This window comes from Prionailurus bengalensis, chromosome X, assembly GCF_016509475.1.
Source record: "Prionailurus bengalensis isolate Pbe53 chromosome X, Fcat_Pben_1.1_paternal_pri, whole genome shotgun sequence".
Classification (NCBI taxonomy): domain Eukaryota; kingdom Metazoa; phylum Chordata; class Mammalia; order Carnivora; family Felidae; genus Prionailurus; species Prionailurus bengalensis.
In genome coordinates this window covers 57,769,256-57,792,919 of record NC_057361.1, presented here as the reverse complement: position 1 = coordinate 57,792,919, position 23,664 = coordinate 57,769,256, and the positions used below count along the sequence as shown (strand labels likewise).

Here is a 23,664-nt window from a genome sequence, read left to right as displayed (position 1 = left end):
AGCACAGACAGCTTGCGAGCACAGCACACACGTCTGCGCGCGCAGGAAGACGCGTTGGGAAGGGGCGGGCCTGCGCGCCGCACCCTGATCCCGCCCTTTGCGACCCATCTGAGCATCCGCTTCCGGCTTCCAGAGTGAATTGGCGGCGAGCGGAGGCTGAAGTCCCAGAGGCCTGCGGGTGGGTGAAGTGGTACGGCATTTGCGCGTCGTGTGCGTGAGACTCAGGCAGGATGCGGGGCGGGGACCTGGGAGGTGGCTGGTGGTGAAGGAAGGCTCGATCTGGGGACCCCCACCATTACTGATCACATGTAGGGAATGTGGGGGCGGTGCCCTGCCCCGAGCCCCTGTGGACAGTTGGAGTCAGCCCTCCCTTGGACTCCGAGAATAGACAGATCTTTTTAGATGCTCCCGATTTCCTGTTCTCTAGAATGAAGATGGTAACATTTATTTGCAGTATTGTTGTGAGAAAGGAGATCATCTCTATGGATTACCTAACCAGTTGCTTGGCATCCAGATCTTAAGCAAAGTTAAAAGTTTTCTTCCATCTTTTTTCTTCCTTCTCTCTCTCAATCTTTATCACCTAGAAGTGGGCTGAGTGCATAGACCAACAGCCTTGGGATGGATTTGAAGCTTTTTTTTTTTTTTAATGTTTATTCGTTTCTGAGAACGAGAGAGAGCACAAGCGGGGGAGGAGCAGAGACAGAGAGAGGGAGACACAGAATCCGAAGCAGGCTCCAGGCTCTGAGCTGTCAGCACAGAGCCCAACGCGGGGCTCGAACTCAAACCATGAGGTCGTGATCTGAGCCAAAGTGGGAAGCTTAATTGACTGAGACACCCAAGTGCCCCTGCTTTTTGAACCGTTTTTATCAGCTTTGAGTCACCCTTCCTTCCATTCAGGGCTTTGCTGGAGATGGACAGCCGGATTCCTTATGATGACTACCCGGTGGTTTTCCTGCCTGCTTATGAGAATCCCCCGGCATGGATTCCTCCTCATGAGGTGGGAATGCTTGAGTAGGGGGTTTATCCCTTTGGGCATGAGATGATATATGAAAGGCAGGATGCTGGGGTTAGAAAAAAGCTCAGTGGAGAGTGAATTCTAGCCTTTGTTGTAGCCAGGGGACCCAGAAGTTGGATTCTGAGCAACTGGGCCCATTGGGGACTTCTTATGTTATTGTCCTGTCACAGTTCATTCACACCAGAGAATTCTGGAAATTCAGAGCCTTAGTTTCTATCTTGTCAAGGTAAAGAGATGGGGAGCTACTGGGCTGTTGACATTTCCCTGTGCTATCCATCTACCCATTTAGACAGTGTTATCTGTTTTACTTCAAACTGAGTCCATGACCACACCTTTTCCTGACTTCAGGGTGATACATTTATATTCAAGATGAAGGTGAGTGTAAAATCTAAGGCTGGTAGTAAGATTTCTGTGGTTGCTATGTCTTGCAGAGGGTATACCACCCAGACTACAACAATGAGTTGACCCAGTTTCTTCCCCGAATCGTCACACTGAAGAAGCCCCCTGGAGCTCAGGTGAGCTTATGGAACAGTTGAGTCTTATTCCAGGCTAGCTCTGTCTGTACCACGCCCAGAAGTTGACAGTGGTTGAGGAGATGGATGGTAAATCTGGTAGGGAGGTAAGGAAACTTTCTAATGGGCAGAAAATCTGAGATACCACTTCCACAACTTCGACTTCTCTCTGAGGACGGAACACGTAAGCCAAGCTATCATGTATAGTTATGCTATTAGATGTTTTTGTGTTTGTGGTCTATATTGAGTCACCTCCCCTTTTTGTGCCCTTACAGTTGGGATTTAATATCCGAGGAGGAAAGGCCTCCCAGCTAGGCATCTTTATCTCCAAGGTATGTGTGCCTGGTAAGCGACCATATTGCTACTTCCCTTTGTTAAAGTTATCAGAATGCAGAATCCTGATGTCCTAAAGCCTGGGAGAAGGATGATTCAGTAGACTTACAGAAGGTGCATAATGGGGACACCCTTTCCCATTTAAAACTTCTCACCCAGCAAACCCTCTGTTTCCCTACACTGTCACACACACAAAAACAATAGCACCTTACATTTGAAGAGCACTTAATTTTAATTACAGCCTTTGAAATGATGTCAACTCAATCTTACATATTCTCTCCTTACCAACAAACAGGTAATTCCTGACTCTGATGCACATCGAGCAGGACTTCAGGAAGGGGACCAAGTCCTAGCTGTGAATGATGTGGATTTCCAAGATATTGAGCACAGCAAGGTGAGCACAGCATTTGTGCTGTGGTGAGGCAAGAAGCCATCCCCAGTAGGAAGGTTGGACAGGATTAGACTGATCTGTAGCTTGATCAGAAGGAAGCTCTGCTGGGGTGCCTGGGTGGCTCAGTCGGTTAAGCATCCGACTTCGGCATGGGTCGTGATATCGTGGTTCGTGAGTTTGAGCCCTTTGTTGGGTTCTGTGCAGACAGTGTGGAGCCTGCTTGGGATTCTTTTCTCTCTCTCTCTCTCTCTCTCTCTCTCTCTCTCTTTCTCTCTCTTTCTCTCTCTCTCTCTCTCTCTCTCTCTCTCTCTTTCTCTCTCTACCCATCTCCTACTCACGCTTTCTCTCTCTTAAAATAAATAAACTTTTAAAAAAGGAAGGAATCTCTGCTGATGAAGTATACTAGGAAGAAGCAGCTATTAGTGACCCAGAAGGTTGGAGTGGCCAACTTTCTCCTGTTATGATACTGTCCTGGGTCATATCTCTTCATTTGTACAAGCTGCTGTGTTCCTTCCAGGCTGTTGAGATCCTGAAGACAGCCCGCGAAATCAGCATGCGTGTCCGCTTCTTTCCTTACAGTAAGTGCCACTCTCTTTTTTACTTACCTGGCAGGGCCCTGGGTAGGAACTCTTTAAATACTGATTACTAAAGGCCCCACAAGTTGGGGAAGGGGACTTGGGAGCTCAGGCCTATAAATAACCTACTCGTTCCTTCCTTTCCTTTCTTCTTTTCCTCAGATTATCATCGCCAAAAAGAGAGGACTGTGCACTAGCGAGTTGCAGCCCATAGCCCTCCACATTGAATCTTCTAGGATAAGCTGACTAGGCCTCAGGGAAGCCTCTTGGGAAACTGTAGTCTTGGCCCCACCCGGCAGAGCAGAGTGGGGAGGATGGGGACACAATGACGCCCTGCCCCAAACCAGCTAGCCATCTGCATTACCCAAACTGTATTGCAGTTTTTGTTCCCTAGTGTTCCAGATAAGCTTCATTCCCTGAAAGAAGGATGATGATACCTAGGTATAGCCTGTGGAGAATCCCGCTACAAAAGGCAACTGACATTTATTGAATACCATGTGCGAGACAATTATGCATAAGTCATATCGTTTTCATTAGCATATAGAAACCAAAAGAAAAAAGAATCTCGGGGGCCTTCCACCCCATCTACCTGGCCATCTCATCCCATCCTTGCACTACCAGTCTCATACACTGTGGAGACTCCGTGGGACTGTTCCCCCTGCCCCATCCTCTGCCAAAAAAAGTAAAAGGCAATGCTGAGGAAATGCTGGTTTGACTTTTGGATGATACTGACCGGGTTTGCAATGCTATTGAGTCCAAAACAAAAGTTCTTCCAAAGAGAGGAAAACCAATGCAAGTAACAGCAACACTATACCTACTTCACAACCATCTCTATCTGGCCAGTCCATTAGGGAGGCCCGGAAACCTTACCTTCAGTGTAACTGAGGAATGGTGTAGGGTTAGGGGTACTGGAGGAAGCAGCGCCCCTTCCCTCATGAGCTTTGGACGTTTCTATGCTGAGGATGGTATTAATGTCATTATCTTCTCCTTCCCCAGATTCTTGGATCTGGTACACAAATGAAGGGGGAGGTTTGGATGCATTGCTTTCAGGGACAGCAGTAAGAAATTGGTTCCCAATTTCCACCTTGTAGGTTGAATGGTACTGTTGACCTCCTTGTCTTCTTTACTCCAGCCCCCAAATAACCTGCCATGTTCTTTGTTGCCAGTCCGTTGTTAGAGATTCCAGGCCACACCTTATGCCGTTTCCGTTGGCATGTTTAAAATACCCATTCAGAACAAAGTTTTCTAATGAGATATGGGGTGAAGTACCCCATAATGAAAGTCCCAAATTTGCCTTGAAAGAAGCCTGAGAAGCTTAATTATGTATTTCCAGGCCCTTCCCTTGGGAGTGATTTTGTTGATCTGAGGTGGAACTTGGAAATCTGAATTTTTAAATCTTCAAATATGGAAACAGTCCTAAATAGTATATCTCTATGAGGAGTTTCTGGCTTGTTCTATAAATCCCATCTCAGCTTTACTATGCGCTATTGTCAAGTAGCAACATTCTAATGAGTAGAACTGAAGGTAGAATTATTAGCTGTCTGCTTCCTCCGAAATCCCACTCCTAGTCTATGCTCCTATTTGCTGTGCTGCCCCCCAGTGGCCATCTGAAAAACTGGAGGCTCAGATACTTGCACAAAGGCGTATTGGCTGAGTGAATCTACTGAATGTTGAGGTCCAAGACTCTCCCTGACTCTCTCTGTGGTGAATGGGTTTTTTTTTTACCGTTTATTTATTTTTGAGAGAAAGAGACAGAGCATGAGTGGGAGAGGGGCAGAGAGAGAAGGAGACACAGAACTGGAAGCAGGCTCCAGGCTCTGAGCTGTCAGCGCAGAGCCCAACATGGGGCTCAAACTCACCAGCGGTGAGAAAATGACCTGAGCTGAAGTCGGACGCTTAACCAACTGAGCCACCCAGGTGCCTCTGTGGTGAACAGGTTTTAAGACAACTCATCTAAGAAGTGTGGTAAACGTGGTAAAAAGTCCCAGCAAGGTGCCATGAGCCTAAGAGGCAAAAAGCCTTCTGCCCTAAATTGATTCTCACTTTGAGATACTTGGAATGGTTCTTTGTTGGTACACTAGCATGATGTAGTTGCATTGTAAAGGTACAGGTATAGTGTGGAGAAGACCTGAGCAATAACAGGCTGAGGCAAAAGGACCAGTCATTTATTGAGGGTGTAGATAAGAAAACAGTGGGGAATGAACTGTATTGGCCTTTGAGGTATCCCAGCTGTTGTAGACCTGCATCCCCTATAGATATCTGAGCAGTAAGAGAAAGTAAGGTGGGGTTCCTGGGCCCTGCAAGAACTTTCCATCCCATAGCTGCAAGAAGCAGTCAAGAAAGAATGATAGCATTTTCAGGGGTTTTGTTTTGTTTTAATTTTATTTTAGAGAAAGAGCATGAGCGGGGGAAATGGGAGAGAGGAAGAGAGAATCTCAAGCAGGCTTCATGCTCAGCGTGGAGCCTGATGTGGGGCTTGATCCCATAACACTGGGATCATGCCCGTAGCTAAAATCAAGAGTAGGACGCTCAACCGACTGAGCCACCAAGGCACCGTTCAGGGTTTGTTGTGCTCCTAAGTTCAGGAATTGTATGAAAGCTTAGTAAGTATCCAGGTATTTAAACTGTAAGTTTGAGGGGCAGGGATGGATTACTGGGAAGCCCAAATGCAATAAATTAATCAAATTAGGCAGAGACTAAGTTATGAAAAGGAGCAATAGATTTTGATGCCTGACTCCATGGAGGGCTCCAGTTGGATTTCAACCACTGAGGTGTGTGTTAAGGTAAGAGTAATGTGACTGGGGTCAAATTTCAACTATTCCCAGGGAAGCTGCTAGGAGACCCAGAAGAGGAATTCTGATCTTAAATCTGTTGCTTGAAGGCAAACCAGGGAGTTACTTTTGGTTAGTCCCATTTTCCCTTAAATAGTCAGGCCTGGCCATCAATTCAGCAAAGGGTTTGCCTTCTCTGCTTTATACTCCCTGTCCCAGCAAAGCTGGGAGAAAGGATACTCCTCTTCCTTCAGTGGAAATGAATTCTAGATAGAAGGGCAGAAGCCATGTGCTAGAATAGCTATGTGTGTGTATGTCAAAGTCCAGGTTCAGAGACAATCCCAGGACTTTGTACTGCATGATGGGAAAATGACCCTTATACCAACCCCAGGATAGGACAAGCCAAGGTTATCCAAAAGAGTAAGCGGGGGGGGGGGGGGGGGGGGGGGGGGGGGGGGGGGGGGGGGGAGGAGGGGTTAGCTAGAGCTAAGAGTGCAACAGAAATATTATAAAGGGAAATGGGTATTACATATTTTACGTTGTTACCAGTTTTGGCACTGGTGTCAAACATCCCATTGAGGTCTCTGGATTTTTCCTTCCCATTGTCTGCAGAGATTTGTCTGGACAAATGAGAACTGATGTAAGGGACCAGATAGCAGTAAGTGGTAACTCAAAGTGGATATGGATAGATCCTTCTGAGGTATAATGATGCCTCCCCAGGACAGGAACCATAGAAGCCTTCAACCCATCATCTTTCTGGTCCCTGAAACTGGTAACTCCTTCCATGTCAATACAGCACAGTAGACCCTCCCCATAGAGATGGAACCCTAGGTGTGCCAGAAGTTGTAGTTATACCTTACCTTTTGTTGTTCAGATCAATGTTAGCCACTAACACGATGATGATGTCATCATCTCTTTCTGTGCATACATCTTGTACCCACTTATGTGTCTCCTTTAAAGCATTGATGTCTACAAGACTGTTGTGGAGAGTTGAAACATTTAGTAAAGGTTTAGAGAGAATAATGTTCTTGCACTTCCACTCTGCTAGTCTTACCTTCCTATTGTTTCCCTCAATCCCTTTTTCAAATAAAACATGCCATAACAATCGTGATGTCCTAGACAGCCACAGCCATAGTCGAACCATGTATGTAGCTAGGAATTTAGGCTTCAAGAGCACTCCTGGCCAGCTGTGTCCCATAGCAGCAGCTGAACCTGCATAAGAAAATGTCTAGAAAGGAAAGACACTTGCTTTTTAAAGGCTAGAACTTAATAAAGGAAAAATAAAAAGAACCAAGGGAACAAGGTCCCTTAAAGGTGGCTGCTATGGCCACAAACCAAGTGGCCTACCATCCTTGCACAGGTCTAATCTCAATATACTGTTTTGATTAAGGAAGACCCTATAGAGCAGCAGATTTAAGGATTCAAAGCCTCTTGGATTTTGTTATAGGTGGAGATTAGATGAAGGCAGAGAAAACAAAGCAGGGTTTGGTAATTTGGGGAAGCTTCATATTTTTCTTCCCCTTAATTTTTTTAAGTTTATTTTTTAAGAGAGATACAGAGCACATGAGTGGGAGAGGGGCAGAGAGAGAATCCCAAGCAAGCTTTGAGCTGTCAGTGCAGAGCTGGACGTGGGCCTCTAACCCATGAAACGAGATCATGACCTGAGCCAAAGTCAAGAGCAGGATGCTTAACTAAGCCACACAGATGCCCCTTGTCTCCCCTTCTTTATCCACAGATAATCTAGGCTGGTGCTACTCTACTGTTATGAATAGGCCTAAGAGGTTGAGGTTAGTGATATGAGAGTAAACATTCACTATTTGTCCTCCCAAGTACTTGATCTTAGACAGGAAATCAATTCAATGATTGCCTGCAAATGAGAATCAGATACTCCACCCCTCTACTTCCAATACCAGGTAGTCTTAGAACCAGAAGTGGAGAATGGCCCTTGAGAAGGTTGTCCTGGCTCAGCTTCTCAGTGCTTACAATAGATAACTGAGAAGATTCCCTAGGTGAACTGGCTGAGGAGTGGGCAAAAATGTATTGTGTGAGGGGCACCTGGGTGGCTCAGTCGGTTAGGCTTCTGACTTCTGCTCAGGTCAGGATCTCACAGTTGGAGCCCCACATCCGGCTCTGTACTGACAGCTCAGACCCTGGAGCCTGCTTGAGACTTTTGTCTCCCTCTCTCCATCCCAACCCCGCTTGCGCTCTCTCTCTGTCTCTAGAAATAAACATTTAAAAATGTATTGAGTGATGCCTTGGTGGTGAGCTCACCTGGCAGGCGCAGTTGAAGCTGTATGTAGTACGTGCCCCGAGTGGGGAGGATGAGCGGTATCCTCCCCACTGTGTGGTAGGTAAGTAGGCCAACCATCACCCTGAGCGAGGAGGAGGAAATTGGTTTCCCTGACTCTCCCCCACGCTCCATACCGTACAGTACCGTCACACCTCCCGATCTCCAAAGCCCAACCAGATACCCCCCTCCCTTCTCTGCTCCCCCAGATTTGTGCAGAGACTGTCTCAGTGGTTTCCAGGAGAAGCCTCTGGCTTCCCTGTGGGCCTCGCCTGCGAGGGTGGTGAGAGAGATCGCACAGAGCTCTCAGTCCAACCGCTGCTCTTTGCCTTAGGCGCTGCCCAGGGCCTGGGAGCATGGCCACGCCCACAGCTCTTGCGGCTCGGGGCTCGGGGAGGAGAGGTCGGTGATCACCAGAGTGAGGTAGTAGGGTGCTGCAGTGGTAGCTCTGGGGTAGGGATGGCCAGGGCCCTGAGGGAGAGTTGAAGGACCCACGGAGGGTGGGTAGCCTTGGCAGAGGAAAGTCGGGGGTCTTTTAGGGGAAAAGCACACGCTACAGAGTAACCTACTCACTGACAGGGGCAGAAAGTGCTGTTCTCTAGTGCCGTTACCCTCCCGGAGAAGGAAATACCAAAGATATCGCCAGGTATGTCTTGGACAAGCTGATTTATTAGAGCGTTACAGTAGGGCTCCCACACAGAGGCACCAGAGCTTGGTGCTCAGCTTCCCTCATCCCCCTCCGCCGCCAAAGCCTCCTGGCTCTCCTCCCCACGGTGCTCCTGACGAGCGAACTCCTCGATGACTATGTCCTCAGAGCTTGCAAAGCAGAAGAATGGAATGGAGGGTTAGGAACAACTTGTTGGGCATCGTCCACGTTTACTCCCTTTTTGTGATCCCTTCCCTGCTTCCCAGCTCAGATCCTCAGCCCCCTCTCCATAGCTAACCACTCCGGCTGGTTTCCCTAAGTTCCCTCCCCACCCACCCTCTAGAGCGCTGGAGGGGAAATAAAAATGGAGGGTCAGAAGGAAGGAAGGGATCGAAGAAGTAAGGGCGAGGGGGTGGGGGAGGAAAAAGAAAAAAGGAAAGGATGAGGGGGGGAAGGACGATTCTGAGAAGAGCAAGGGGTGGAGAGCGTATGAAAAGCACTGAACTATGACACGAAGCTAGACCATATGTTTCCACTGCACAGTATTGAAAGCAACACTCCAGGGAAGCTTTTTAACATTTCCATCGTCATAAAATGGAGGGTGGCAATGGGGAAAGGGGGATGGGGCATCCAGGCCTCACATTACCTTACCTAGCACCCTCTGTAGCAAGCATGGAATGGGGAGAGGAAAACGGAGTTGAAGCTGATGTGGGGTTCTTCAGTAGAGTGAAGAAGTGTTTCTCTTCCCCCTCCTTTTTTAACCCTCTCCTCTCTACCCCCCCCCAACACACACACACACCCTGAAAACCTAGGAACCCAACCTGCCTATTGCTATATAGTCTCTACCCAAACTGCCAGTCCTTGATTCAAGAGATCAGAACTGCTTGGTCCCCAACACTCAGGACCACTGCTCCTATGAGTCCCACCCATCACTCACCATGTGATGGCTTTGGATGCATCAGGATCAGGGGCAGCTCCACACCAACATCGCTGGGAGGATTCCAAGGGAGAGTTATGGATCTCCCCCAAGGCAACTCCCTGAACCTCCCTCCCTCAGTTTTCTGGTCCTGGGATGTCCTCAGACACTCCCTTGGCACTCTTTTAGTCTCCCATTCTTGCCCCCAGGCCCCTCTCCCCATGGCTTCCGATAGCATCTCTTACCTGGTGATCAGGTCGCCTAGGATGCTGAGGGTAGAATGACACCCTAAAATTAGCAGCTGGAAATGAAAGTGGCAACCTAGGTTTACCGGGGGATAAGGGATCAGAAGGCCGACCCAGCCGCAGAATGGGCTTCCAGAAGGGAAGGTGGCTTGCTCACTGAGCTCACAGGTTTGGGAAACTGGTCTGGGGAACAGCTTGATTGGGTCAGTCCACCTGGGAGGAAAACAAAAGTGGCTCCCCAGCCCCTGCCTAGACAGACCCTGACCCCTCACTCACCCTCCACCAGACACCATCAAGTTGACTCTCACTTTGTAGGACACCAGGATCCCCAGCAGCTCCTTGTTCATTCCAGGTTGAAGACTGGAATGAAGACTGGTGGTAGTATTCATTTTTGTGTGTTTGTTAAGCAGGGGGGGCGGTAATTTATTCAGTCCCTCAGTCCCTTCCTGTGCACCTTTTCTAACAGGCCTCCCATGCTCTAATCTCTCCTACTCATGGAAATCACATTTCTGCTCCTTACATCCAGTTTTACCATGTCACCCTCTGCTCAAGAACCAACATCTCTGAATATAACTACTTTCTGCTTGGCTTTCACGACCCTTAACAAACTGGCCCCACTCAGCCTCTTTAACCTTTTCTGCCCTAACTCCCTAACACCTGGGATACAACCTGAGCAGACCCAACCTCTCTCCATACTCAGAACATGCCATGCAGATTCCCACCTTTCTGGCCTTTGCCCATGCTGTGTTCCCAATCTGGAATGCTCTTTCCTTCCTCTGTTGCTATCTAGATCCTGCGCATGCCTTAATATCTAGCTCATTTAGTCTTCTCCGGGAAGCCCACTCCAGCTATGGTGTCTTCTTTTAACTTCTGTTGAATTTCTAATCTGAACCATGTGTGCTATCATTTAACCTTTCGATTGCTTTTGCATTCCTCTTTGTTCCCCATCTAGGCCATAAATTGACTGAAGGCAGAGCATATCTGAAACTTCTTTATATCCTCCCATATTACCTAGCATAGGAATGAGCATGTAACAGGTACTCAGTGAAAGCTCACTGATTGGAAAGTAAGACACAGAAAACTGTATGATATTGAGAAAGTCTCTTCATGGCTCTGGAATACTGATCCTTTATCTATAAAATAATGCTGTTTGGATGATTTCTAAGGGTCGGTCTAGCAATGACAATCTATAGTTATAAGATTGATAAGGCATGGGGCAGGGGATTGATAAGAGGGGCAGGGGATGATGAGCACTTGTCAGATGGTGGCAGATGGCTTTTGGTGGAAGACACATCTAACCCTAGGGCTTCTAAAGGTATAGGGCCAAATGAATAATTGGATAGAATTCTATCAATTCCTATTATATCATTCTCCTTCTTTGGCCCTTTTCCTCCTTCATTTCTCAGCTCCTAGCCTTTTCACTCCATTTCTGTCTTCACTAGAGAGTAGCCACTCTAGAGATCATGGCGCTACAGCCAGATGACACATAGTAGAATCCTTTCCACCTCTGCCACTTATTAGCTGTGCAAGTTTGGACAAGTCCTTTCGTCTCTCTGAGCCTCAGGGTCCTTAAGTGTAAAATAGAATAAGAACACATATCCAGCCTACTTTAATGGGATTCTTACAAAGATATAGTATATATATAAGACTTTTTGAGCTGTGAAATATTAGACAACGCAAAGAATTTTCCTCTCTTTCCTTTCTTGCTGTCTGTGACCTAAGCCTGGCATTGGTCCCTTGGACATTATTTAGCTTATTCTTGGCTCTCAGGCCTGCAGGGATCTCTGAACACTGGCCTAGAGCCACTTAAAAAGAAATAGGTAGACTTCATTGCAGGTGAAACCTCAGAACTGTATACATGGCATGCAGAATGGGTCACAGATAGAAAATGGAGGCTGGTAATTACATTTGAGCTTACATTGTGCTAGAGGCCAGATTAGTATCACCATGCTTGAGTTTGCCATCCAGTGCCAGGCCCTGTTTCTGGCAGTTGGCAGCCAGGAGTGGGGTTACTGTGAAGCTCTTAGAGAAGTTGGAGTTAGCAGCTATAGTCTCCCTTTAAAAGGAGAAGAAGAAAAGAACTTAGACTAGGCTTGCCAATTACATGTACTTTCATACCCAAGAGTATCTTGCACAATTCCACAAACCTACTGGAGTATCCAGGAGAGCTGGCATGCCTGACTGTGCAGAGGGGGAACAATTTGCTCTGGTGGGAAATCCTTATGCCCTTGACCTCTCTCAGCATTTTGATGGTCCTGTTATGGGTATCCTCCCTCTAGTTCTCCTGGGAATCCCTCCCTTTCTCTACATCAGCCCTCATGTTGACCTTCCTCAGTCCTGGGCTCTTACCCTCTTCCTTCTTTCCTGAACCCCCTTCTTTGCTTCCAGTCCCTGACCCTTTTCCCACCAACCCACCCCTTGGCTCTCTGACCCCAGCCCCAGTGCCAGCTCACGTGAACTCCTGAATGAACACGGTCTTGGTGTACTTGTCTAGGGAATACAGGACAACGTCTGTGATCTGGTCAACTGAACAGCCAGGAAAAGCACATGACTATAATCAGTTAGTCATCCTCAAGGTCCCAACTCACCACCCTCAGATGTGACCTTATTCATGGCTACACTATGCATGATGTACTAAGATATGCTTATGGACAAAGATATGTATTTTGATAAGCCTTCATTAAAGGGAAAGTCTAGATAAATTCAGCCTGGATAGGTGAGGCAGGATTTTGGAAAAAGATGTGTGGATTAGGGACCAGGTGCAGAGGGATAGGAAAAGAAACTCACCTGAAATCTTGATTTTTTTGATGACCTTGTTGGTGCAGTTGTTGATAGAAACATTGACAGAGATGGGTTTGCCATGGTAGTGAACCTGGAGCAGGAGAAGAGGCTCATCATGAGGTTGGAGGGAGAACACCCAGATCAAGACCTAGAATTCTGTTTCCTTAGCACTATTGCCACCCTGGCTTCCATCCCTGTCTACCCAAGTAGGAAATCAGTGAAGAATCAGGGTTTCAGAGGGCTTGCAGGGTAGGGGGTAGGAAGTGGGGGGGGGGGGGTCACAAACCTCCCTGTCCATCCAGGCCTGGAGTTGTAGGGGCTGAGATGACAAAAGGAAGTGGCGGACGGTCTGGGCACAGGGACCAGGGCCTGGTTCCAGGGGTGCAAACTGTACTTTTCGAACCACCAGCCGCACAGAGTCTCTGAAGAGAGGCCAAGAGGTCAGCCAGAACATCTCTGGGACTCATAGAGCTCCATGCCAACCCCATGGCCCAGTCCTGGCTTGGGGTTGGGGTGGAGGTGAGGTAAAACCTCCCTCAGAGAATTCCAGTAGACCCTCAGTGTTGACATCTAGACCGTGGGTCAGCAGACTATGGCTCACTGGCCAAATCTGGCCTGTTTTTGTATGGCCCAAGGCTGAGAACGGTGATTACGTTTTTAAATGGTTGAAAAAAAAAATCAAAAGAATGATAATATTTCATGGCATGTGGAAATCATATAAAATTCAAATTTTAGTGTCTATAAATAAAGTATCAGAAGACAGCCCGGCTCATTCATTTACATACTATCTATGGCTGCCTTTCACACTCCAATGGCAGAGTTGAGTAGTTGTAACAGAAACAGAAACCATAGGGCTCAAAAAGCCTAAGCGTTTATTTTTTGGCCCTTTACAGAAAAGTCAGTTTACTGCCCTGGAGCAAAGAAGAGAAGTCAGAGGGGGATCCGAGCTGGACATCTGAGTTGGTGGCGATGGTACTATGGAGGTTAGAAGCTGGGCTGTTTCTGTCCTGAGATCAAGATCTGTTTCCTGGCACAGGCAGGGACTCTGGAGAGGACCAAAGACTACCTCTTGGAGATTTTCTCCTCCAGGTTTTCAGCACAGAAGCTCTTCACTTCAAAGTCAATCCCACAGGCCTGCAAAGGTGAAGGGGCCAAGAGAACTCACTTCTAACACTGCCTATCCTTTCCTCTTGGGTCTATAAGGAAATGCCTGACCCCATCCCTTAGCTGTCCATTTTGCCAGTCTTTTTCATTTGTCCCTCTGTCCTTCATCCTAGCACTGACTATCCCTCTTTCTCAGAACCCAGACCTCACCTTTCCCGCATCTTCGGGACCTGGCTGCAGTGTCACCGAACAGGGCAGGTTAACAACCATCTAGAGGATCAGAAGGAGGTCAGCAAACAGAAGAAATAGGGATCCCCCCACTTTGTTTTCCTTCTGTAGCTTCCTCTCTTAACATTCCCTGGAAACCTTGCCCAGGATTTGGGGGCCAGTACCTGCAGGGTAAAGGGGTAGGCATTGTCCCCCAACTTTTGCAGCAGTCGCTCCTGTAGTACTGTGAGGGGCCCCTGGGTGCTGTTGGGCTCAGGTGGGAACACTTGCTGCACCTGTACATACAGATCTTTGCGGAATGTCAGACCGATCACATCCAAGTCATCATGGCCATAGCGAAAGGCACATGTCAACATGACAAACACTGCAGGCAAAAGAGGAAAAGAGAGTGAACTGTCATGCCCGAGGGAGAAAGGAAGTTCTTAAATGGCTCATAGGAAGACATGGAGAGACAATGTAGTATGATTGAAACCATATGGCCATGAAGAAAAGGATAAATACATTTGACTACAGTAAATTTTCAAACTTCTTTTCATTAAGAGTCTTTATAAATACTGAAACAAGCAAAAGCCTGGGAGAAAATATTTGCAACATATATAACAAACAAAAGTTTAGCATTCCTAACCTGAAACTAATGTAACACTGTGTGTCAACTATACTTCAATAAAAAAGCTTCACATTTGTGATACATAAAGAACTCCCACAAATCAATAATTGAAAAATACCAATATAGGAGTGTGCAAAGAATATGAATAAGCTCTTTGCAGAAGCACAAAATAGAATGGCTGATAAGACAGGAAAACATGTCCAGTCTCATCAGTAATCAGATAAATGCAAACTAAAACCACAATAAGATAACATTTCACACACATAAGACTGTGAAAAAATTTGAAAGTCTGCCAATACGAAGTGTTGGTGAACAAGTAGAGCAACAGGAGTTCATTGCACACTCCTGGTCTGAGTATATATTAGTACAACAACTTTGGAAAACTGGCACTATCCAGTAAAACTCAATCTGATTGTATATTATGACCTAAGAAGAATTTAGAGGAACTCTTGCTCATATTTATGAGGAGATACATATGAGAATGTATTTGCATCAGTATTTGCCATAGCATAAAATCGGAAATAATTTCAATATCTATCAATCAGTCAATGAAAGAATGGGTAATACAGTTATGGTATGTTCCTATAATAGAATGCTAAGCTGAGCTTAAAATAAGTGAACTAGCACTCCATGTATTAACGTGGGTAAGTCTCAAAAACTATTGAGTATATAAAAAAAAGCTAGTTTCAGAATGATATGCATAATCTGATATTGTATATATAAAGTTTAAAAGCATGTAGAGCAATCGAGCAATACCAGAGCTTCTCACAGATACATAACTATTAAGTAGAAGTATAGGAACATCAGAGGAATGATAAACACCAAATGCGAGATAGTGATTCCCGGGGAGGAGGAGAGGAGGGCGGAGGAGAGGAGGAAGGGGAATGGGATTAAGGAAGGACACATGGGAGACCAGATTGTTTCTGTAGTTCTTTTTTAAAGCTAGGTGGTGGGTACAGGGTATTTATTACATAATTCTAGGGTCAGACTATCTGGGCTTGAATATGACTTGTACAAATCCCTCGAGTTCTCTGAGCCTCAGTTATTTCACCTGTCAATAACAGGATTGCACTACAAGCTCTCCATATGTTCTTTAGCCTTCGCAACAATCCTCTGAGGTATTATTATCTCTGCTTTACAGGTAGAGACAATGAGCTCAGAGCCATTAACTGACAGCCCAGGATTTCAACCCAGGCCTTTTGACTCCAATGCCCACGCTTGTGCATGCCCAATCTAACTCATAGGAATTAATGTGAGGAGTTGATGTATGAGAAATCACTTTGGAAATTGTAATTATAGATTTGAATGACGATGATGATCATGGGAATATTGGCAGAAATTGAACAGTTATAAGTGAACTCATGCTTTGCAGCTGATGCCTAAAATTAGGGGAAAATAGCTGCTTCAATGAACTATGAGGGCTTCAATGAAGAGTGGGATGGGGTACAGAGGGCTACCTGTCCAAGGACAGAGTGATAGAGATTGAGGGAAGAAAAGATGTAAAACAGGGGTTTGGAATCTTACTTCTATCAGGAGCCCTGACCCAAAGGAAAGAAAACTACCAACAGCCACACACTAGTAGAAAGCAACTTATTTCAGTATTTTTAAGAGATCAAAATATCTACTGAACAGCCAGATTATCTGCTTCTAAAATTAAGCACAAGGAAAAGGAATCTATATTCAAAAGATACAATGAGGACTGAGAGTAATGATAATGGTAGTGTTTATAAGGACTGGGGCAATGGGCAGTCTCATGTACTGCAGGAGGGAGAGTCAGTTGATAAACAAGTGATTTTGTAAGGCAGTTTGGCAATAGAAATCTTTAAAAATGTCTGAATGCCCTTCAGCCATTGTTTTCTTCTCTAGGCATTTAGTCTAATGAAATGATTGGACCAATACAAAGGACATATATATGTTTGTGTACACACACACACACGAAGTATATATTTTACAGGGTTATTTATAATAGCAAAAAATGTCCAATGATTGAAGGTTGGCTAAATATATTATGGTACCCCCCATGCAATACATTGACATAGGTGAAAAAGAAGATTAGAAAATATTTATAATATAGTCTATTAAATAAAAATATAGCTATTTTTGCACAGAAACTATGAATGAATAGGAGCTAAAATATTATTAGTGATTATCTTTGAGTGACAGGATTGCAGTCTCTTTTTACTTCATCTGTACTTTTTAATTTTTCTACAATGGAGACATACTTAACAATTTTCAAAAGGTATGACAAATTCCCCCCTTGGTTGTCAATTACAGCCAATTAAAGAGGGAGAGAAAGTGGGGCACCTGAGTGGCTCAGTTAAGCGTCTGAGTTCAGCTCAGGTCACGATCTTGCGATTTGTGGGTTCGAGCTCTGCATCAGGCTCTGTGTTGACAGCTCAGAGCCTGAAGCCTGCTTCGGATTCTGTGTCTCCCCCTCTCTCTGCTCCCCTCCACCTTGCACTCTGTTTCACGCTCTCTCTCTCTCTCTCAAAAGTAAATAAACATTAAAAAAATTTTTAAAAAGAGGGAGAGAACGAAAAGGAAAAGGAGAGAAGGAAAAAAGGAAAGGAAAAGACAGAGAAGATGAGAAGGAGAGGAAAAAGAGGTGGCCGGAAGGAAGCATGGGGAGGGAGGAAATGAAGATGAGGAATAAGACAGAAAAAGATCAGGAGGGGTGAGGCAGAAGGTATGTATGTAATAGCCCGAGGTGAGGGCAGTAAGCAGATGAATTGTTATTGGCACATCCCCTTGTTTGCAAGTGGGGAGGGCATCACCGCCCTCATCCTTCCTGGTTCTTCAACAGTTTAGGATCATCCTTTTTTCGTGCTAGAAAATAGCTTGTTTTCATTTTTAAAAATTCAACATCTATTCTAAAGTTACTTATGTTTGGGTTTATTTTACAAATAATACATATTAATTGTGTGAAAATCAGAAACTACAAACAAAAAAATCAAAGCTCTGCCATAATACATTATATTCCAGAGATAACTGCTGTTAATATCTCTTGCACTTGTGGGGTGCCTGGGTGGCTCAGTCAGTAGTGTCTGACTTCTGCTCAGGTCATGATCTCATGGTTTGTGGGTTCAAGCCCCATGTCAGACTCTGCACTGACAGCTCAGAGCCTGGAGCCTGTTTGGATTCTGTGTCTCCTCTATCTGCCCCTCCCCCACTCTTACTCTGCCTGTCTCTCTCTCAAAAATAAAAAAATTAAAAAAATTCTTGTACTTGGTTCCCAAATTTGTTTCTATAATTAAACATAAGGGTACCTTAGCTATTTATGACTTCTTCCTCATTGCCTTTTTGAAATTGAAGTTTTTACCTGAGATCATTGTAGATTCACATGCAGTTGTAAGAAATAACAGAGAGATCCCACATAGATGTTTGATAAACAACATATCTTTCACACAAGCACATATACTGTCCTACCACTGGCCTTTATCACTCAGTAGTACAGTGTAAGCATGTTTTACATCAACAAATGGAACTTGATAGAAAAAAATGTCAGAAAATGTGATGCAAATATGGGGCACCTGGGTGGCTCAGTCAGTTAAGCATCCGACTCTTGATTTAGGCTCAGGTGATGATCTCACAGTTTCGTGGGTTTCAGCATGTCGGGCTCTGTGCTGATTCTGCAGAGCCTGCTTGGGATTCTCTCTCTCTATATTTATCTTTCTGGCCCTCCCCAGCTCGTGCTCTGTCTCTCTCAAAATGAATACATAAACTTAAATTATTAAAAAAAATATGATGCAGATAAAATTATCTTCAAAAAAGTAGAAAAAACATAAAATAGCTAAGGAACAAACTTAAGAAATATACACAACTTCGGGCGCCTGGGTGGCTCAGTCAGTTGGGTTGCGGACTTAGGCTCAGGTCACGATCTCACGGTTTTAGAGTTTGAGCCCCGGGTCAGGCTCTGTGCTGAAAGCTCAGAGCTGGGAGCCTGCTTCGGATTCTGTGTCTCCCTCTCTCTCTGCTCCTCTCCTGCTTGTGCTCTCTCTCTCTCTCTCTCTCTCTCTCTCTCTCAGAAATGAATAAACATTAAAAAAGAGAAATATACACAGCTTAAATGAATAATAATGTAAAACTCTACTAAGGGACATAAAAATGATGCAAATAAAAGGAAAAAACACATCTTATTTCTAGATCAACATGTATTTTTTAAACTAAACATTTCTTCCTGTAGGTTATTCTGAAGATGTGCTAGGAATGTGAAAAATGACTTAGGTTTTAGAAATACAGAGTAATTGAGAGTCTTACACAAGTTGGTTAATTTACTGGTTATTCCCCAGAATTCCTCTGATATTTAAAACTGGCTGAACTGCTTATCCACACTGTTTGTTTGTTTATTATGTTTGTTTATTTTTCAGAGAGAGAAGGAGTGAGGGAGAGGCAGAGAGACAGAGAATCCCTAGCGGCTTTGTCCACACTGTCAGCATTGAGCCCAATGCAGGGGCCAGCGCACACAAACCATGAAATCATGACCTGAGCTGTGCTTACCTGACTGAGCCACCTAGGTGCCCCTATCTCATAATATCTTAAAGGTTATGTTTGAACTAGTATTCATCAATTTGTTCTGAGCCTTTTTCAAGTCAAACCCAATTTTCAATCTAATTGGATCAAAGAGTAAAAATTATTTTAAAAAGAAATGAGAAAATATTTCAATGGAATCTTGATCTATAGTACTGTGGCCATAGTAATGTCTCTTGTTGTTACTTGCTAGAGTTATTGTTTTCTCTGTTTCTTGGGATTTTTTTTAACAGAAAAGATAGGGGGTTTCCTTCCACAGAAGAGGTGGGAAGATAATACCAGAGGTTGCAAAATGGCAATATGAGGGTCATATCCAGCCTAAGAAAAAAAATAACATTTTTTGATCTATCCAGGCCTTTAAAAATCTTTTAGTTAGTTGCCAACATTTGAAAATCAGGAAATTTGCATAAAAATATGGATTTCTGGAATACTGGATATTTCCATAGCCAGTGTATGCCCATGTTCATTTTAACAATGAAGCAATAGTACTGCTGACAATAATAAAGAAAATCAGAAATTTTAGAAAGAAACTATTTTAGGTCCAGCACACATGTCAATTCTGTGTAATTTTGAAAAATAAGATTTTATTTCTGGTTTAGAAATCTATTTCTATTTCTATTTTGAATATTACTTGGGGAAGAGGTACCATCATCTGTTTAGGATTTGGGCCTCTGAAGGTCTTATTCTGAGCTTTATTTCCAGTTCTTTTCCAACAATCAGAAAATTTGGCCACACTGGGCAAAAATCCCCAGTTGTTAGCCCCCACCAGATGAGGCATCCACAGTTCCAACCACTTTTTGGTTTTCTTATACCCCTCTAGTCTACTTGCCCAGTCTACTCACTCAGGTTACTTGTCTGGTGTGTGTGTGACATTTCAGTTGGGGGTCCCTGGCACATACAAAGACCAAAAGAATTTTTACTTACTCTTTCGACCTTTTACGTAATCAGGATCAACCAGGACTACACCATCTGTGTAGAGAAGCAAAAACAGCACCCTGGTCAGGAAAAATCCTTAGACTATGAAACAGAATCAATCTCTGAAATACTTCCTCCCATTTTTCCCTTTAATTGGCCTCATCTTCTGCACGCCCCTCTTTTTGTCTTTCTTTTAGTCCCTGGCTCCCATTCCCCTTCTTCCAAGGATCGTTCCCTTTTTGGACTCACTGACCAATGGGATCCACCATGTCCACATGGTCCACGAAGTCCCGTTTCCCCAGGTAGATGGCAAGCTGTTGTGGAACAACTTTGCATGTTATTCTCTTAGTCATCTTTTTTGTTTGTTTGTTTGTTTTATTTTATTTTTGAGAGACAGAATGCAAGTTGGGGAGGGGCAGAGAGAGAGGGGGACAGAGGATCTGAAGTGAGTGAGCTCTGTGAGCCCGATGCAGAGCCCAAACTCATGAGCTGTGAGATCATGACCTGAGCCAAAGTCAGATGCTCAACCAACTGAGCCACCCAAGCGCCCCCCATAATCATCTTTGAGTGGATTTCCCCCTGAGACCTTGAAGGATGTACCCAACTATCCCTTTTGCCCCCTCATTTCCCCAGCTAGGCCAGGTTCTCTCACCTTCCCATTGGAGCAGGTCTTCTTATACACCCTATAAAAAGAAAATCAGGAAGAAAATAGGGATGGTCATTGGGAGAGAAGGGAAGAGAAGAAGGGAGAGAAAAGAAAGGGAAGTGGGGGAGAAAAAGGGAAATATTCCTAGGATTAGAAGAGGCCCAAGGAACATGAAATGGTGCAAAGGTGGAGGTAATTGGAGTAGAATTCAAGCTATAAGTTGGGGAAAAGTTGGAGCCTCCACTACCCCAAAGGCAAATACTTGGATTTGGGTAGGGGACAAGTCACAGAATCAGAGAATTAGAAGGAGTTCTTACTTACCTTGACATGTTGGCCATGGAGTTGATGTTGAGCCTTTTCTGAGAAGAGGGAAAGAGGAGGAAGGCTCATTCATTTGGTCCCTATTCTTGCCCCACTCTGGGATACCATCCAGACACACCTAGTGTGGTGTAACCTTTCCTCCTTAAATACATGCCTCACCACCATCAAGTGCCCTATATTCTCCCTCCTGCCAAGGTTATTTATTCAGTCATACTCTCACCCATCCCAGACACTGGGGGAAAAAACTATTTTTACAAATTGTTGACTAACCATATTGCCTATTCTCCAGAAGGAGCAAGGCTTCCTGGGATAGCTGGAGCACTCTTGAGCACCTTCATTGAGAAGAAACTTGTCTGGAAGGGGGCTCAAGAGAGGCCTCCATCCAGACAAGTATGAGGAAAACTGGACTGGATGAGGCTGGACATCACCTAACACACAGTAGGTGTCAAGATATGTTTGTTAGATACATGAATAAATGAATGAATGAGTGAATAAAAATGGATTCTGTCTGCTTTTGCTCCTGCAGTGGATTCTGAGCCTGAGTTCACCTCATGGTGGCCTTAACTCTCAGCTAAGAGAGGAGAAAGGTGTGGGAGAGAAGGGGTTGGTGTCCTCATGCTCTTGGCAGAAACTTCCATGGAGGTTGAAAGCCTTCCTTGAATCTGTTCATCACTCTCTTCACCTTTCCCTAATTTTCCCAGTCTTATCCCCATCCACGTCCCCAGGTGCTAGGCCTTGGAGTAGGGACCCTGAGAGAGAGGGAGATGTCTGTCTAGTGCTTCTCTTTGATGCATATTAGGTATGGCCTGAGGGGTGAGCTTAAGGGAGATTCCAGAGGTCTCTCACAGGGTTTTCAGCCCAAGTGCCTGCTAGCTGTGTCAAGAAAGGTGCTCCTCAAGTGCTCCTTGATATATTAATGGGGATGCTAAAGGCAAGGGATATGGGACCTAGTACAGGCTAGAAATAGAGGACTTTGGACTGTTACCTTGGGAAAGAGATGAAGCTCACATCCGTCTCCAGGTCTGGTTGCTATGCTCGCCTCCTCAGCCTCTTATACTTAAGGTCCTTTGAGTTTAGATTGGTGGGGGTCAGCGAAGAAGAATAGAGTTATGGGAGGGGGGCATAAAATACTTCTTTATAAATAGCTCAGGTGCCAAGAATTTGGAAAGCAGATTAAAGACTAAAAGATTAGTGGCTAAAGATTAGCAAGTTCTTGCTGCTGGGACAAGGTGGGGGTAGGTGTTGAATCTGATGGTGTTAAAGTCAGGGGAACTTGCGAAGAAGAACTACAGAGTTTTGGCTTTATGAGGCATTGAACCTGAGGACTGGGATCAAAGGGGAGTCAGAGACATTAAAGGAAAATCATGGTGAGGGATAGAAATAGGAGGACTCAAAGTATAGGCCTTTGTGATTCTGAAAGGAGAGTGTTGTGTCACACACTAGTGTTTCTGTATCTCTTGATCAGTTATTATAGGCCACACAAAAGCCAAAAGTTTGGGAAAGAGTGCCCCTTTCCCAGCCCCACACCACATGGGACTTAGGACTCTTGAAGCATACTGTTCAGAAGCCTTGATTATCCCAGCTTATGTGCACAGCAGGAGTCAATCTCCTGTAAGTGGGGGTGGTGATTGGGGAGGGGAGGTTGAGTGTATTGAGCTGTGTGTGCACATGTTTGTGAGCCTTGAACTTTTCTTGTTGGAGAGGAAGGTATCAAAAGATTCTTGACCCAGGAGCAGGTTCTCCGGAAAGGATGTTGCATGTGGAGGGAATAGGCAATTGACATTTGTATCACCCCCACCTAACATAAACCTTCCCCCTCAGTTTTTGAGTCTCCCCAATCCAACTAAGTCCATGTTATACGCTCTAAGCAGCTTCACTTGCCTCGTATGACCACTCGTGGAATTAGAGATATTTCTGTCCTACAGCTGCCAGGACCCCCATAGTGGCAGCAGCAATAGTAATCTTCCTTTCTTGGCTGTCCTTCTCATAGGGGCCAGGTCCAGGCTTTGTGGACATAGAGAATGTAGAGACAGAACCTCCAAACTCTGGGGATACAGGACCCTACCCTGCCTCCACCTCCCCATAGAGTTGGCTGGTCTTCAGTATCTATCCATAGATGCCAGCCCTCAACCCTCATTCCTCAAGGGATGGCTATGGCTGTGGCTCAGAGGGCTGGGCCTTCCCTACCTCCTTCTCCTTACTGTGGCTGCTGACAGCTGACAGCTGTCCCATATTCCTTTTGTACAGCTAACTATGTTAGCCTTTGCCATTTCTTGCCAGTATATGACCCAGGGGCTTGTATTTTAGTTGCTGTTACTCTGCCCTTCTCAGGGATTTTCAGTTAGAGGCAGAAGCCCAGACTCTGCAGGGACCATAGTGGGACTGAAACTAATGCTGGACATACAGGAGAGTTATGTACTTGCCAAAGTTGGTGTCTGTGGGGAAGGCAAAACTTCAGAATGAATGTACTTTTGGACTAGCCTTCAGCTTATTTTTGTCTCCAGACCCACACTTGAAGCTTTTCCCCTCTTTCAGCTCAGATCCATGGTCCTCTCAGCAGGAAGAGAATAGATCTGGTAGGTCTTTAATTCATTACTATGATTGAACTTAAATCATTATCTCTTTTCTAGGAGTATGTGCATTGCTTGACTGAGGTATAATTTACAAACAGAAAATTACACAAATCTTAATGGCACAGCTTGATATATTTGTATTTACTGTGGTAGGCTAAATTATGGACCCCAAAGGTATACAGTCCTAATCCCTGGAACCTATGAATGTTACCTTATGTGGCAAAAGGGACTTTGCAGGCATGATTAAATTAAGGGTCTTGAGATGATTATT

At 45.0% G+C, this 23,664-nt stretch overlaps 2 protein-coding genes across 17 annotated transcripts; one reads left to right on the top strand and one right to left on the bottom strand.

Annotated features, from left to right (window-relative positions):
- Positions 1–27: 27 nt before the first annotated feature.
- On the top strand, positions 28–21,312 carry PDZD11 (PDZ domain containing 11). 9 transcript variants are annotated; one of them, XM_043571011.1, is made up of 8 exons: positions 28–178; positions 898–997; positions 1,447–1,530; positions 1,803–1,859; positions 2,156–2,254; positions 2,769–2,829; positions 20,051–20,155; positions 21,110–21,312. In XM_043571011.1, the coding sequence occupies exons 2-8, from the start codon at positions 911–913 to the stop codon at positions 21,214–21,216; spliced, it is 600 nt and encodes a 199-aa protein (XP_043426946.1). In that variant the 5' UTR covers positions 28–178; positions 898–910; the 3' UTR covers positions 21,217–21,312. The 9 variants fall into 9 exon arrangements, with proteins under 9 accessions (XP_043426946.1, XP_043426947.1, XP_043426950.1 ...); XM_043571012.1 differs by having other exon boundaries at positions 28–190; XM_043571015.1 differs by lacking the exon at positions 2,769–2,829.
- On the bottom strand, positions 8,532–21,997 carry ARR3 (arrestin 3). 8 transcript variants are annotated; one of them, XM_043571004.1, is made up of 17 exons: positions 21,806–21,997; positions 20,821–20,858; positions 20,506–20,536; positions 20,107–20,167; positions 19,863–19,907; positions 13,969–14,168; positions 13,787–13,846; positions 13,539–13,606; positions 12,759–12,894; positions 12,479–12,563; positions 12,145–12,217; positions 11,610–11,747; positions 9,968–10,063; positions 9,692–9,715; positions 9,468–9,520; positions 9,182–9,191; positions 8,532–8,700 (listed from the first exon to the last, which is right to left on the bottom strand). In XM_043571004.1, the coding sequence occupies exons 2-17, from the start codon at positions 20,835–20,837 to the stop codon at positions 8,604–8,606; spliced, it is 1,194 nt and encodes a 397-aa protein (XP_043426939.1). In that variant the 5' UTR covers positions 20,838–20,858; positions 21,806–21,997; the 3' UTR covers positions 8,532–8,603. The 8 variants fall into 8 exon arrangements, with proteins under 8 accessions (XP_043426939.1, XP_043426937.1, XP_043426943.1 ...); XM_043571002.1 differs by lacking the exon at positions 21,806–21,997 and adding an exon at positions 21,091–21,108; XM_043571008.1 differs by lacking the exon at positions 21,806–21,997 and adding an exon at positions 21,091–21,108 and having other exon boundaries at positions 10,000–10,063.
- Between the last annotated feature and the right edge of the window lie 1,667 nt (positions 21,998–23,664).